The 16,651-nt window shown below is 39.0% G+C and overlaps 1 protein-coding gene across 6 annotated transcripts in view; it reads right to left on the bottom strand.

Moving 5' to 3' along the window:
* Window positions 1-599: 599 nt before the first annotated feature.
* The window catches only part of ZBTB20 (zinc finger and BTB domain containing 20), a 477,851-nt gene continuing 461,799 nt past the window's right edge, over window positions 600-16,651 (bottom strand). For all 6 annotated transcript variants that reach the window (XM_087966401.1, XM_026680425.2, XM_087966403.1 and 3 more), the window contains 3 exons: window positions 13,093-13,277; window positions 6,394-7,983; window positions 600-1,350 (listed from right to left, as the gene is read on the bottom strand). In XM_087966401.1, the coding sequence (XP_087822527.1) occupies window positions 932-1,350; window positions 6,394-7,983; window positions 13,093-13,277 (2,194 nt within the window). In that variant the 3' untranslated portion in view covers window positions 600-931. The remainder of the gene's footprint in view (window positions 1,351-6,393; window positions 7,984-13,092; window positions 13,278-16,651) is intronic.

Below are 16,651 nucleotides of genomic sequence, written 5' to 3'. Positions count from 1 at the left end.
TCCCACTATTTGGCTGAGGCTCTGTGTTATCCCTCCTCACTCTTGCACTTCCAGATTTGTTGTATTTGCAGCTCCCATCTAGAAAACTGGGAGTCGCAATGCTAGCAGACCTGGAGAGTGCCAGATTGGCCAAGTTTGCCCTATGCTCAGCAAAAATAACATGTAATTTCAGAAAAGCTACCTTTGTTCACCTCATTCTTACTTATTGTTCCTAAGTCCGATGAAAGATGGTATTGGTGTTAGTGGGGGAGGAAGAAGTTGGGGTTATAAATCTGAACGGGTGGAATGGAACCGAATCCACAAGAGGAATCTATTATTCTCCTTCCCCATCCTGCAGGGACTCCACACCATCCAACCCAAACTCCCATGCCATTTTCCACAGCCCTTTTATGATAGCAAGACGAATGGTGGAAACCAATAGGGCCCATTGTGTGAATTGCTGATCAATTCTTATGTTTCTATTCCACAGTTTTAACTGGATATTGTGAAGTCCAAAGCGGTCAGAATTGTGAATCTGTCCATTGAAACACTGCAAGAGGTGTACTTACGACAGTAGGCCTTGTAGATTTCATAACATATTTCTCTTTGTTGTTGTTTTTGTAGTGCTCTTCACAAGTGACAATTTTTTTAAGTTTTTTTTTTTTTTTTTTGTAGTAAAGAAGGGTTGTATTTAGAGGCCAGTAGCTAGAGATCCAACCAGTAGATCTCCTGAAACACTATCTGGCCTTAAGGCCACCATCAAAGGAAGGCTGAGATAATTACTATTCATCCAGCTTCCAAAAATGTAATGTACCAGCAGGCAAAAAACAGTTCATCATGTAGTACAAAAATGAAAATAAACAAATGAAAAATGAAAAAAAATCTAGTGCCATAGCTTTTCGTTGTTTCTCTGTTTGGGCTTTGTTGTTGTTCATAACAGAATAGATATTATTTACCCATCTGAAACATGCAGCCTCATGTGGTCGTTGAAGTGCTCAATTTGGTCAAACTTAGCTGGGCAGACAGAGCAAACGTAGGTCGTTCCCTCTGTGCATGCCATCACTCCAGCTGGAAGTGCCCTTGCCCCAGTGCTTGTTGTGCTAGATGTTCCATTTGTGGTACTATGTAGAGCCACGTGTCTCTCAAGCAGGGTCTTGTGTGAAAACTTTTTCTTGCAAATGTAGCATTCATAAGATTTCTCCCCACGGTGGAGCCGCATATGCACGTTTAGGGAACTCTTCTGTGTAAAACGCTTATTACAGATACTGCATTGGTAGGCTCTGACACCAGTGTGAGTCACCATGTGTTTGATTAGGTAATCTTTTAGGGAGAAGGATCGCCAACAAATGCTGCATTGGTGGGGCTTCTCACCTGCACAATGATCACAAATAGAAACACAAGAAGAAAAATAAGATTTAATTAGGGAAAAATGCCAATGAATTCTCTTATAACATATTTTCTAGTTATACAGTATATGGTTATTTATTTATTTATTAATCAAGTTCATATGGCTGTCTATCTCCGTTTGGAAAGTGAATCTGGATGGCATAGAACAATCCAATAAAACAATAGAAATATAAAACAGTCATTATCTGTTTATAAAAGCATGTTTTGTATGCTTTTGCATGCTCAGATGAACAACAGACATATTAGGGATGTAAAATATGGGTTTTCAATGTTTCACGTTCAGATTTGGAAGAATACTTTTCTTCAGGGCTTTATTAGTTGATCTTCATTTTGGAAGAAGTCTTCTTCCAATACTGAATACATGCCTATCTGACAATTTTATATTACAAATCTTATTAGGAAGTCATGGAATTACTATTGTAGCCATGATATGCAATTTTCAGACATCTATACTTGAACTGAATTAAAATCCTCAGCCATTTCTATTATTACCAACCCTCTCCCCATCTCTATTTCTTCTTTCTTCATAAATTCAGCATAATGACTCATCCAACACGACTCCTTCCTAGTGTCAGCACTATAGCAATCTTAAGTGAGAGTCTACAGAGCTGCCACAGCGGTGACTGAGCAAGCTGTGGAAATGGGAAGGTGAAGATAGTGTGGGGCATGTAATCATAACACCATTCTTTCCCTTGGGAGCCAAGGACATCTAGCCATCACCTGGGAAGACGTGACAGAAGTTGGCTGAAGTTGGGATGCTGATCTGATTGGACCATGTGATGAAAATGTGGATGCAGGGGAAGGAATTTTGGTTTTACTTTGGGTGAGGAAAACGCAGGGCTTCAGATTTGGGTTTTTCCCAGATGGGCCAATATGACATCTCCAATAAATTTATGCTTTGAGGAAGATACCTACCTCAGGGTTTTATTTCTGTTGGGGGTGTTACTTAGAACCCTGACACTTAGATTCTTTTGCTAAAGACAGATAAAACAGATAATTTTCTAGTGTTGGACAATAGGCATTCTATAGAAACTTTTGAAAGACCAGGTTAATGTAATCCTATTGAAAGAACACGCTGCATGGCAATAAAATCTGACAGTTATTGTATGCAGGACTGTCAAACTAGGGGCCTGCGTGGCAGATGTGTTACGTGCTGGCCAAGCCCCCACCTGGTTTAGCAAAGGGGGGAAAAGTCCTGATATGTCATGTGACAATGCCATGATGACACGAGTTTGACACTCCTGTTGTATATTCTGTGGAAGTCTGGAACAACTGAGGGTTAAAGTATTGTTGATTACAGCTTAAGATACAGTTCCATCGGAGCCCACTCACAGAAGCTCTCACCAGTGCAAATGCCTATGCTTTGCTCTCTCCCTTGCAGATCAAATCTGTGCATCTTGATTACAACTGTAAGCAAACATGAGAGTAATAAAAAAAGAGACTATCAGTCTGCAGCTTCACAGCAAGAAAATACAGAGAAAGTTCCTACTGATGCAATTACTAGAGTTGTTGAAAATATAGCAAAGGGAAGGCTAGTAATTGTTTATGAACGTATGCAGTACAGAGAGTTTTCATGCCAAAGTCACCTTCACTATACTGGGTTCCCAATAAAGCTTCAGCACAAGCACAGAACTCCTTATGTGGGATGCAAATAGTCCACGATGAAAAATATAGCAACACAGGATACTGGCAGTAGTTGTTGAAAGGTTTGATATTCTTTTTTTCAGAATAAATGTCACTTTCATCAGTGTGAATGAAACATTATCAGACTGATAGAAAAAAGGAAATGATGTGGTTTTCTACATATTTATCTTGCCTTGACACAAAGTTCTTTAACCCTGTATCTTGGTAAGGTTTCACAATGAAGGATCATGGTTAAACAGCTGTCAGCTTGTGTCACACAATAAGCACTTGACATTCATTGAATTGCTACTATTTCAAAATGAGAATAATGCCTAATAATGGTTGGAAGCTAGTTAGTCAACTCCTGTCATAACCAATGGATCAAAAACTCAATAGACCGGAAAAAAGTGGACACTGCAGTTATAGGAAAACATTAGGAAGGAAAAAGAAAATTAAAGAATATATGACTACTGTGAGAACCAGTTTGGTATAGTGGTTAAGGCATCGGGCTAGAAACCAGGAGACTATGAGTTCTAATTCTGACTTAGGCACAAATTCATCTGAGTGACCTTGGGCCACTCATTTTCTCTCAGTCCTAGGAAGTAGACAATGGAAAACTACTTCTAACAAACCTTGCCAAGAAAACTGCAGGAACTTGTCCAGGCAGCCTCTGAGAACTGGAAACAATTGAACAGAAGAAAAAATAATCTAAATAATCTAATAATCTAAATTAACTTAATATCTATCTGATTAATAGTTTTTGAAATTTTATCTTAATTTTTACAGGCAAAAGGATATTATAATTTATGCTAGAAGAACAGAAATTGCAGAGAAGCCGAACACATTATTTCTTTTCATCTTCACATGAGAAAAGTTGAGACAGATTTCTGAGCTGGAGCTCTGTGTCAGAAAGGGACACAGATAAACTCAGCCATATAATAGTGTCAAGGGAAGAGGCATTGAGCTTTATTGACAAATTGTACATAAAACTGGATCTGCTAAGTAAAATATGCAACCTGTCTTTATATTCAGCCTCTGTAGTTTGATGACCTGAATATGGTAGTCTTAGACTTACAACCCCAATGGAGTCCAGAATTTCCATTGCTAAGCAAGACAGTCGTTAAGCGAATTGTGCCTCATTTTACAACTTTTGCAACAGTTGCTAAATGAATCACTCACTGGGTTCCCCCATTGATTTTGTCGGAAGCCAAGTGGGAAGGTTACAAATGGTGATCACATGACCCAGGGACAGTGAAACTGTCTAATTATATGCTGGTTGTCAGGTGCCCAAATTTTCATTACATGACCACCGGGATGTTGCAATGGTTGTACAATAAGTATGAAAACTAGTTGTCTCTTTTTTTCAGTGCTGCTGTAACTTTGAATGGTCACTAAAAGAATGGTTGTAAGTCAAGGGCTACCTATTTTAAGAAGGCTCACAAGGAAACCCAGGAAATTATGGACCTGTCAGAGTTTTTTTCACAGTATGAATAAACATGTGTGTAAGGATAAGTCAGTAAACCTAATTTACTTAAGACTTTCAAAAGGTATTTGATAAAGTTCCAGATCAAAGACTTATCAGTAAGTTGTAATGCCATGAAATGAAATGGCAAGTCTCCTTGTGGATAAGCAACTGGTTAAAGAATAGGAAACAAAGAATAGGAGTGAGTGGGCATTTCTTACAATAATGGAAGGATATAACCAGTAGAGTGCTCCAGGGTTCTGTTCTAGGACCAGTACTTTTTATCATACTTATAAATGATCTGGAATCAGACATAACCAGTTGAACTTGCTGATGACACTTAATTGTTCAGAGTAATAAAAAACCATAAAGCATTACAAAGAGCTTTAATATAATCTCTGCCCATTAGGGAATTGGTATCAACATGACAAATATTCAAGATGAGCCAGTAAAAATGATGCACATTGGCGCCAAAAATCCTAAATATTCATACAAACTAATGGGACCTAAGAGAGCAGTGACTGATGAGGAAATAAATCTTGAGATAATGGTAAACAATTCAATGAGGGTGTTGATACAGAGCATCCACAATCTAAAATAAAGGCCAGTAGCTTGTTAGGGATAATAAGGAAAAGTATTCAAAATAGAGATTCTAACTCCATAACAGTTTGCTTTCACAAACTCACAGCGGGTTGTTTTAATTTCAAACAGTAAAGTCAAAACATTATATATCCTTAAATAATTGATATCTTCTGTAAATCTGTCCAACTAAGAATAAGAAGGAATAAGCAAGTGACAAACTACAGTACTGCATAGGAAACTTTTTTGTGAATAGATTCTATGCTTTAATTTTTTTGGCCTTTCAGGACTGTAAGGAGATGGTTTGTGATGCCATGATGCACCAGAGAAAAAACGGAAGGTGCTAATTTTGCCCACTAATTAGTCTAATTTGTAGGTCTTTTGTAACAGATTGGCCTTATTTCTGAAGGCTGTATTCAAAATGAATCTTCATTCAAAAACGAGACAGTTGGTGAAAGAATGAAATCATAAGTTCAAAGTGGAATGAAAAATTAGGTGGATGTGTACAGATGAAAGAATATCAGTTCAAGAGTTAATAAAAATAACTACTCAGTGATATGAAACTATGGTGTGGAACAGACTTCTGCAACCTTCCCAGTTTTGTGGACCAGGAGGGGGGGGGTGGAGAAAGAAAAGTTCCACATGAGTAATGGGCAAGCAAGCATGCATCTGCAGCTCCATTTGCGTGAGCAGAGGGCATGCATGCTGGCCTGCCACTTCTGCGGCCCAGTTCCGAATGGCTCAAGGCCCAGTAGTGGGCCACTGCTTGAGGGTTAGAGACCTCAGGTGTGGAAAGTTAATGTAATTTTAAGTAACTTCGGGAATCACTTTCAAAATCCAGAACAATGCACTTCTCTACAGTCCCCATAATCACATCCATGACTCTGTTACAATATTTGATTTAATTCTGGTTTGCCACATTTCTAAAAATAGCAAAAAAGAAAAAAAAAGGCAACCCTAACAAAAGGTAATGGATAAATTTAGTCTGGTAAATGTATTAAGGGTGGATATATAGAAAACCCAAAAGTATTTCAAAGCAAAGAAGACCAGTTATCATAGATGGAATAAGAGTAAACCATTTAAAACTATCAAATTAGTTTTATGACATTATGAAAAAACATTATGAAAAAACCCTCAATATTTTCAAAAGAACACTCCATTCCTCCAGTGAACACGAACACTTAAACAGAGACCGTCCATTTTGTTATCATTGCTTTCTACATCATATGAACATCTTAAAATAGCAGTAGAGGAATATCTTTCCAGATCAACAATATAATGTTAAATGCTTTTTCTCTCTGGGTTCATAGATTTGGTCATATATCAAGTGGCTATATACTTACCTGTATGTACAAACATGTGCTTGACATAATTCTGTTTGGCTGTGAAAGTCTTGTTGCAGAGAGTACACTCATAAGGCTTTTTTTCACCCTGCCCACCTGCTGTGCTGTGGCCTGCAGAAGGAGCCAGGGGTTGTGGGGCTGGCAGCTGGGTGGTAAAAGTTGAAATCCCAGGCTGGGTCACTGTCACAAATTGTGCCTGTTGGCCTAGGGGCTGGGGAAGGCTGAAAAGAAAAGGTTTAGGGCCACTGCCAGCAGACTGTGTAGTAAAGAGTGCAGGCAAATAGGTATTGCCAGCTGTGCCAATGACCTGTGTGTTGCTGGTCAGGGTCAATGGCATCCTCAGGTTGCTGGTGAGGGTTTCTGTCTGGCGTAAGTAGAGCTGTGTACTTGGCAATGATTGGGCAACAGTTGTAGTGATAGGCTGTAAAGTCCCCTTTTCAGTACTGTTACAAACAGTTATTAGTGCGCTGTCCCTTTCAACATCATTTCCTCTTTCTGGTGAAGAAGAGTTAGTATCTGTGTGCTGCTGCTGAATGCTGTCAGCAGAAGCATCATTTTGTTCTGGTTGTGTAGGCTCTTGTTGACCTTCTCGACCTAGGCCAGTCATAAATTGCTGTTCCACAGAATCAGGTTCAGTGCCAATGGAGGAACTGACTCCAGAATCAAAACTTTCTCCCTTGGGCTCACTTTCAGCACCTTCTGCTTGATCAGTATCCTCAGTGCATTCTTCAGACTCATTGCGCTCTAGGATTTGAACTCTCTGCTGTCCGTAGTAGTCATAATCATCCTCCATCTCTTGCTTGATGTGAATATTGCCCACTAAAGTTTGGATCCGAACTGGACGTGGTTGCTTCCTGCAGTGTGTGGTTTCTGGAGTGGTGGAAAGATACCGCTCCATCTGCTGTGAGCGCTCATGGATCCTTGTAATCCAGCTTGGATCTTCCATATGATGGTCTCTAGAAAGGCCTAGTGCTGTTTCATGGTGGCTGACCACTGCTCCACTGTAGAATGAACGCTCACCACTACCGTTCTGCATAGAACATGCATACAAAGCTGAATAGATCCTGTCCACGCTGTGCTGTGAGTGACTTTGCAGATAACCAGACTCTGTATCGCTGCTCTGTCCTGATGTGGCTGATTCAGGAGTTCCTCGGGGTGTCTCTTGTGCAGAATCCTGAATCAAAGGATAGATGTCACCCACATTCTGTGAGACAATCCGTGTGCATTCATCAATCACAGTTTTAATCTGCAGGATGCTGGCTGCTGTGAGGATTTGCAGGGCCTCTGATTGTGAGACCCGCAATACTCCACTGTACATGAAGTCAATGAGCTTTTGTACTGACTGGACTGACACCACAGAAGGAATCTCAATGTCACTATAGCCTAGTAACAGCTTATCTTGGAAGAAGGGGCTGCCAGCCGCCAACACACAACGGTGGGCACGCAGCATGCTCCCGTGAATGCGGACTGTCACATCACAGAAGTGGCCACGGTTGCGTTGCTCGTTGAGGGTCTCGAGCACAGAATTGCTGAAGTTGTGGAGGTTGATGCTGTGAATGCGCTCTGTCATCCCCTTGCAACTGTTGTTACCTGCCATAGAAAAAGGCATAAAGATAGATTGGTATTTGAAATATGTATATGGATTTCCCTCCCTTCTCAACAGATGTACTGGTGATACTTTTAATCAGGATTTTGTGTCTTAGTTACTGAAAAAAATAACACGCTTGGTCTTTTACCTCTCAAAGTGTGTCAAGAACCATTTCATCCCAAATTTTTTTTAAAAAAAATGCATCCCGGAATTTTTGTTATCCTTTCTGTCATCTTAAATACAACTATACAAAATGAAAAATGTGTAATTGTATATTGTCTAAACAAAAGTACTTGTTACCAGTATTAAAATAAATTTTAATACTGATTTAAGTAATGTTTTGTTGCTTTCCCATTTTGATACCATATCAATGTAATTAGTAATAAAGAAATGATTTCAGTATCTTTAAATAAACAGCATTATAGCTTGATGATACTTTAATCTAGCTAGATTGTTTAATAAATTGATTATAGGTTCCTACTGAAGATCAATTAAACCCCGTTACACATTTTTCATAAGCTTTAATTTAGGAATCAAGACAACTTTATGCCTTAGGAAATGTATTACTGTTATAATACATGGATTGTACAAAGCATTAAGTGGCACTTTGCAAAAAGTGTTGGCATGAATAAGACATCTGTCTTTAAGTGTTAAAGCACAAGGCTGTTTCAAAAGCTTACTCAATTTGCCAGGCCATGTATGTGCATGCAAATGTCACATCCATAAGGACCACCAATGAAGCAAAGTAGTTTGCATGGACACCATGTTGAGAAAGATAAGGGTTTTTGAAGTTGCCATATATGTCTTACTAAAGGTCTTTGTTTATACTAATGTATTTCCATGGCATCTCTTTGAATGGTTTGTCCAACCCAGGTTAATATGTGAGAAAGCTACATAAATATAGAGCAGTGAAACTCAGATAACAAAAGATTAAGCACTTTTTGAAGAAAAAAATTACCACCTGAAATTTTAAAAATCCATCTCACTGCGACACAAAAACATCATGCTCTGAATTTTTAAATTGTTTGAAAGGAGTATTATTTCTGATCAAAATGTTCAGAATTATTAACTGTCAATCAGCCCAGGCCTTATAGCAAGAAAATGAACCAATAGTCTTAAAGATTATAATTACCATATATAGATTTGTATTATTCTAATTGTCATCACAGAATAGTATGCATGTCTATGTGGAGATTTCTGATTCATTCTGTTCCCAGACCTGCCACTCTCATTTTAGTTAATACAGTGGGAAATGCTTCTGTGGAACTGAAGCGGCCTTTGTTAAACAGATCTCTTTTGCCCAGTGCATTTAGTAATCGTAAAGGACCTCACATGTGAAGCTACTGTTAGAAGGGTAGGAATAGCAGGTTGATTTAGAAATGGCACACAAATGAAAGAGCGTAAAAATGCAAAGGCTATTCTTATCCAAGCAGGCAATGAATGGGCAAGGACCCTTAGGGAAAGATTGAACTTAACACTGATTGTTCACATGTACCATTCTTTTTGAACTATAGCAAGACAAGAGATTTTATCCAGGGTTTAAGAGTCTATAAAATGTTTTTGTTATTCTTTACAACTTATTAATAGTCTGGAATATGCATGTACTATGTAACCACATTGAAGACAAATATCACAATATGTTAGATTCTTTATGCTAAAAAAAACTAGGAGGTACTGAATTCTGAATGATGGAAGAGTTAATTGTACAGTTTGAATGAATGAGCATGGAATGTAACTCAGAGCTACACAAAATCTAGTAATTATAATTCCCAAGCACAATTAAGGTTGTGGTTTCAGAAATTTGTTAAGACAGAATGGTGGATTTTGATAAACTGGTGTCTAGATAAAAAGCTCACTAGTACCCCTTCAAAACACTGACATTCTACATTAGAAAGAAACTATAAAGAAAGATTACTTCTATTTCAAAAGGTTTTTTTTTTAACCTGATGCTTTGCATATATTTGGGACTAAGATTCCCAGTAGAATTAGCCAGCTGCCTTACTGATTGGGGAATGGGAGTCTTATATGGCTACACATCTGGAAAGTTAGTTTCTGTTTGATTATGCAAACACAAGCTTGAGAAATTCTTTATGGTGCCTATAGAAACTTTTATTTTTTACAGTGTCTACTTTGGATCAGATTTAACTGAATGCATGTTTTCCGAGAAGTCTACAAACAAATAGACTGAACACAGGTATGGATTAAAATTCAAGGCCATCCCATATAGTAAGAGAAGTGAAGTGCCTACATTCCTCTTTCTTACTCTACTCTCCAGCTGCCTTGCTTATGATGGTGTGTCTGACCTTGAGATGGAGGGTTCCCTCCCTTGAAGGAGCCTTATGGGAACTGCATCTTTTGATCCTGTAAGACTTCTTGGCATCTTCAATTCACACAGCCATGATATTCAGATTGCCTCTCTGCTCTGTGAGTGGTTCCATTGAGAGAGAGGGAATTTGCTTGGTGGTCTCTCACAGACCACTTGGTGATCTCTGCAGAATATGGCAGAATTCAGATCATTGCCTCCTATCTTTTAGCATTTATTTTAATTTATTGGGAGATGTCAAAAATAGATTTGAAATATACTATTGTCAATATGCTGAGGATAATCATTCTACATTATCATCTTAATGCAGGGTAGGCAGCCTGGATGGGAAGAAGCTGAAAGCGAAGAAGATGGAGCTGATACTTGCTCCTCAAGGTTTTCTGCTGGCTCTGTTGTTATCTCCAAAAGAAGTAATAGTTTTCTTTCAGGATCAGATCTACAATTTAATAGTTCGCCTTGGACTCATGACTATTGCTGATTGGCAAATGAAGTTTATGGGCAGGAAACCTTTATCCAGTTTCACCTGGTATACCAGTTGTAGGCCTACAATGATCAAGAGCTCATAGTAAGAGCTTGTCATCACCAGCTCTTAGAATTACTGCAGTGAGGGATTGCATTTAAAGACCAAGTTGGTTCAAAATGCAGTAGTGATTAATCAGAACTAGGTGCCAACTGCACATAATATCTGTACTGTGAATCTTCAAAACTGTTAGAAGGGTTTTCAAAGTGATGATTTAACTTGTAAGGCTCTATATATCTTGGCCTGGAGTTTTTTCAGTACTGCTTCTTGTAATCAACCTGTCTGATACGAAAATCTCAAGAAAAAAAATTGCTTGTCATTCCTCACCTCCATGAAATAATGGGGATGATAACAGAAGATAGTCTATCTCTGTCATGGGTCCTGAACCAAGTTAGCTTTCTTTCATAAAGTTGGATTTGATAATTGATGATAGTCTAGAACAGTGGAATTCTTTTAACTTTAAATATGAAAAGATGCATCATACAATGTTTTTATATATTGCTTTAATTTATAATTGAATTTTTGATTGGTTTGATCTATGTTTTTCCCATAAAGACAATTGGCTGTTTGCAGGATTTCTACAGCAACATTCCCACATAGGTAGCCTACATGATTACAGCTGCAGCAGCCTATTTAAGTACAGACACGTGAATGCATGGAAGCCAAACTTATGCAATATTAGAGGATAAACCATTTTAGAATCTAATAAAAAGATAGGAGCAATGAGATTTTATCATTTCTTTGCTGCTATGCAACTGGAATTATTCAAAGTAAAAAATGAGGTTATTATTAACGGTCTAATCATGTATTGTATATTTTGAAAATTTTAAACTATTGATTATTAAATAATTATTTTAAGTTGGAATTTACAAGAAATTATAATCTTATTTACATCAACTAATTCAACAGTCTTCAAAAGAAAAAACAAGAAAGTCCAGTTGCCTCTGAAAAAGCACCTTTGGATGACCTGGATGACTGAGAATCTCTACAATCTATAGACTTTTAGCTGGGGATGAACATTTAGCTTTTGGGATGAACACCCTTTGAATAGTATGGGAGTAGGAATAGATTTCCAGAAAAAAATTGCAGACTACAGAAACCAGGACTACTACTCAGGTGACCCTGGTGACACAGATAAACCTCCAAGTACTTCAACAACCCTCTAAAATGATGTAGATTACCAGCTGTCTGCAACAAATATAAATCCTGCCATTCCCTACTATCCTGTCAGAACTGAAGAAGCTTCTTGGATGAGAAGCGAAACATCTTCAAAAGAAAAAACAATAAAGTCCAGTTGCCTCCTGAAAAAGCACCATTGGGACAGCTATGACCTGGATGACTGAGAATGTCTACAGACTTTCAACTAATTCAAACTTTCCATCAAGTGTAATTCAGAATCCCGTCTATTCCAAAATATTCTTGTGAAATAACTGTACAGAATGCAGAAAAACAAGGATTCTTAAACATATATAAATGACAAAGGGTTATTTTCAAAGGTATTTTAATCAGGACTACTCAAGGTTGTAGTTGTTATTGCATCTTTGTTTATATATAATTTATGATGATTTTCCAAAACAAAAAAATGTTGTGAGCAACATTTATTGTTTTGAAAATGTAAAAATAATATGCACACCAATTTCAATGGTGCATAATTATTAAAACATTTTAAATAATTGTAAATTTTAAATAGTTTCATTTCTATAAAGGGCTTTTGTATACACATAAAATTGCCATATGGTTGCATCTTTCTTATTTAAAAAGCTCATGCTTATATTGTCAAAATGACTTTGACTTCAGTACTGGAAAACAACAACTAAAGACAGTAACAACACAAATATGCACAGTAAATAAATAAATGAACAGGTCCTTCCATTAATTTTTGAAAATGCAATTCCATATGTTAGTAATTGCGCAGCGTGCAGTGATCCAATTTTGTCCTCTTATATTATTACCACCTACACAATATTCTGCTACTGCCACTTTCTGCTCCAAAGTGTAGAAATTTACTCCTTATAACCTTACTTCATCTATTAGCTAGATCAGGGGTCTCCAACCTTGGCAACTTTAAGCCTGGAGGACTTCAACTCCCAGAATTCCCCAGCCAGCTTTGCTGGCTGGGGAATTCTGGGAGTTGAAGTCCTCCAGGCTTAAAGTTGCTACGGTTGGAGACCCCTGAGCTAGATGTTTCAATGTTTTGAGAAGGTGGGTTGATACTGCAACTCAGAATGTGTCTCACTCAGCCATCCGCAATGACACTATTGTACTTACAATCAGGTGACCCTGTGTATACGTGCAGGTTTCTTAGTGAATGGGATGAATGGATGAGATCTGGGCTCAGAGATGAGATAGCTTCAAAGTTCAGGCATGGAAGGCCTGACTTGGCAACGAAGGCACCCGTCTGCGTAATCTCATTCTCCTCAGACTTCGGTTTTTCAGTTGTCTTGGGTTTCTTTCTAAAAAGGAAACAAAGAGACCTTTGAAGGTAGCAGTTACCTACAGTATGCAGGAACGAGAATAACTGTGCATTATTGTTTGCTTTCCTTTCAGAACATGTTTTATTGTTTGAGGTTTTTCTAATCTGTTTTCGATGCTGATTGTTATTGCTTGCAGGAGCTGTGTATGCAAGCAGTCTGATTGGGAAAGGTGGTTTGTTTTCCCCTAGAGCAGGGGTCTGCAACCTTAAACACTCAAAGAGCCATTTGGACCCATTTCCCATAGAAAACACCGGGAGCCACAAAACCTGGGTGGGTGTGGCCAATTCGACGTCACTTACTCCCATCCAGTCACGACTGTCTCTGTGTCTCTTGTCTTTCTCTCTTTCTTTCTTTCCCTCCCTCCCTCTGTATCTCTTTCTCTCTCTTTCTTCCCTCTCTTTCTCTCTCTGTCTCCCTCTTTCTTTCCATTTTTTTGTTTCTCTGTCTTTCTCTCTCTTTCTTTATTTCTCTCACTCTGTCTCTTTCCCTCCCTCTTTCTTTCCCCCCCTTTCTCTCTTGATTCTCTTTCTCTGTCTCTTCTTTTTCTCTTTTTCTTTCTCTCTCTCTCTCTCTCTCCCTCGCCCCCACTCCCCATCCCATACACCCAGGGAATAACTGTAAGGAAATTTGGCTACAGTTTCTCTGGCTCTGGAAAGATAGAAAAATAAACCTTGCGTTGCAAAAGGAGTGACTGTCAGGCTGTTACATCACGGCGCCATGAGGTTGCCACCTTAGATCGCTGCACACACTTCATAGAAGCAGCAAGCAACAGCATACTCACACAGGCACGCATACGTATCCTGCAACTTGGTCCAAAGTGGCCAGAAAATATAATCCCTGGGCTCTCCCAAAGATGCTTGGCAGGTAAAGTAATGGGACGACTCCCCCCATCATCAAGGCAGTTTCCACTGAATCCTTGCAAAACTGGGCAAAGGTGGAGAGAGGGGAGCAGATGGAGCTGAATCTAGCCGAATCCATCTCTTTCTCTTTCTTTGTCTCTCGCTGCCCAATTGCAGCAGGAAACGGCGGGCGGCTACTTCCGGCCTTGGTTGGTGCTGGACATGCAACCTACTCTCTTCCTCGAGACATTAGCTTGCCACGTGCTGCACCCAGGCCAATGCCACTGCTGTTGCCAGTGGCAAGAAGGGAGGGTCACATTGTGGCTTCATGTCGTAATGGGCTTCAGGAGGAAGAGGGGACCCCGTCTCCCTCACTGTGAAGTGCGCTAACTTTCACTGTGCTGCACATGGCTGGCAGACCATGGAGGCAGCAGCAGCAGGAGCCACAGCAGAGGGCTGAAGAGCTGCATGTGGCTCCTGAGCCGCGGATTGCTGACTCCCGCCCTAGAGCCACTGGGCATTAGGGAGGCATGTATAATGGCTAATTTGATCCTTACAGTGGAATTAAAATTTTTGACCAATTCAGTTCATTGTGTTTTGGGGTTTTCATGGCAGAGGTAAATGATTAGAGTTGGTTAACCCCATATATAATTGGATTTAAGATTCATCCTTGAAAGGATAAGACTTGATCAATTAACCCATTTTCAATTACCCAGAACACTAATCATCCTCTCCCACTAACTATTAGGGCCATATTCTAATGTTTGTCTTCTTACATAATCTGGTTAGTTATATAAAGTAAGAAATAATTATCTTGGTGTCTAACCTTTTTGGAAAAAGTATTGAGTTCAGTTGGAGGACAATAGCTTTGCTATCACTGATTCCTGTGACACAAAACCAAAACAATTCCACAAACAACAAATGAAGTGAGTTTAGGTCCCACTTGCTTAGCTAACAGCTCTTCCTTTCTCACATTCTCCCTTACTCAGACCCAGACAAATTATTTCTACCCTACTCCTTACATTTAGGTCTCAACAACGGAGCCTTGTAAATAAGGGTGCCTCCAATGTGGTCTCTGATGCCAACAATTGCCAAGCCTCACATGATAGCTGTGTATGGGACATTTAAGATGTATGTTTGTACTAGAAGACGAAGAGATCCTGCAGTCATCCACAAAAGACACTATAGTTGTCCATGTACTGTATTTGCTGGAACTTTCAGATCATCATCTTCAAATTGCTCTTGGGCACAGTCCCTCAGCAAGGCCTCTTTGCATGATATCCCTCCTAATTTATCATATTAATTACTCCTGCTTTCTATCCACAGGCTGCCATGAGACTAGGACAGGGCTGTCAAACTCCTGGTCTGCAGGCCAGGTGCATCACGCCATGCCCAGTTTAATAGGGGGGGGGGAGTCCTGATACTTCACACGAGACTGCCGTGATGACGTGAATTTGACACCCCTGCAATAGGAGCTTTAATTTCCCCCTGGTAGTTGTAGTTACTGTTCTTCTTTAAACTGTCAAGATATATGGTTTTATAGCCAGTTCAGCTTTCCATGGCTGGTTATGGGAAGTCTCAAAGCAATCCTAGAAATAATTTCTTCTATATAAGAAGCATGGGATGAGGAATTAGCATAGCTGCTGTTTTGCAACACCATATTCACTGTTTTTTTATGGAGGTCAGTTTGTAGTATTTGGTGTACTTATATCTGTACCCATCACCATCAGCTCCCCCTCCTATCTTCTTAGCCCATCTCTTTCTTTGTGCCAGAGTGTATGTTGCAATAAAATAGATATTCAGTGGCTGCTTCTGCAGCTTCTGGAGATATCTTACCTACCAATTATATAGGACATTGCCAATGACTTTAACTGATGTGTAGCATAGGGCATCATATGTAGGACATTATCAAGTAAGAGAATGAGCACTTCTGTTCCAGATTCTAGATATCCAGTGGAATATTTTCCCAGTTAATGTTTGGAACAATGCTTGAAGTATAATGGTTGCATCTTTTAAATGATCGCTACTCTTGATTCTATACAACAGCAATTAGCAATCTGATAACCACACCCACAACTGGGGGAAAACCATCATAGCCTGCTGCCATTTTCAAATGAAACATGTACATAAATAGCACATACTCCAAAATAAGATTATTGTGATTTATAGAACAAAGGATACTATGAATTTCCCCTCTCTCCCAAAGAAATACATTTAAAAAATATTGGATAAACATATTTTGTAGCACATAAAAATACAGAAAAAAACCACTCTATGCACTCAGAAAAAGCATCAAATTTTCAGACAGGAGCATAGAGATAGGAAAGCATCACTATGAAGCCCTTAAATTAGGATTAGCCATCCAAAATTGCTTGTTCACGTCAATGTGATATTCTTTATAAACCAAGTTATTCGGTGACCTGAGGTCCATCAGCAGTAGTTGTCACTACTGGGTACTGCATTAATGTTTCCCTCATCTCAACTCTCTTCTCCTGTAACCAGTTTTATCCTAAG

The sequence above is a fragment of the Notechis scutatus genome, chromosome 5, assembly GCF_049901735.1.
Source record: "Notechis scutatus isolate UNSWTSFEM ecotype Mainland chromosome 5, rNotScu1.2, whole genome shotgun sequence".
In the NCBI taxonomy this organism is placed as follows: Eukaryota; Metazoa; Chordata; class Lepidosauria; order Squamata; family Elapidae; genus Notechis; species Notechis scutatus.
The sequence above is the reverse complement of the archived record's forward strand: the minus strand, read 5'-3'. Positions and strand labels throughout refer to the sequence as shown.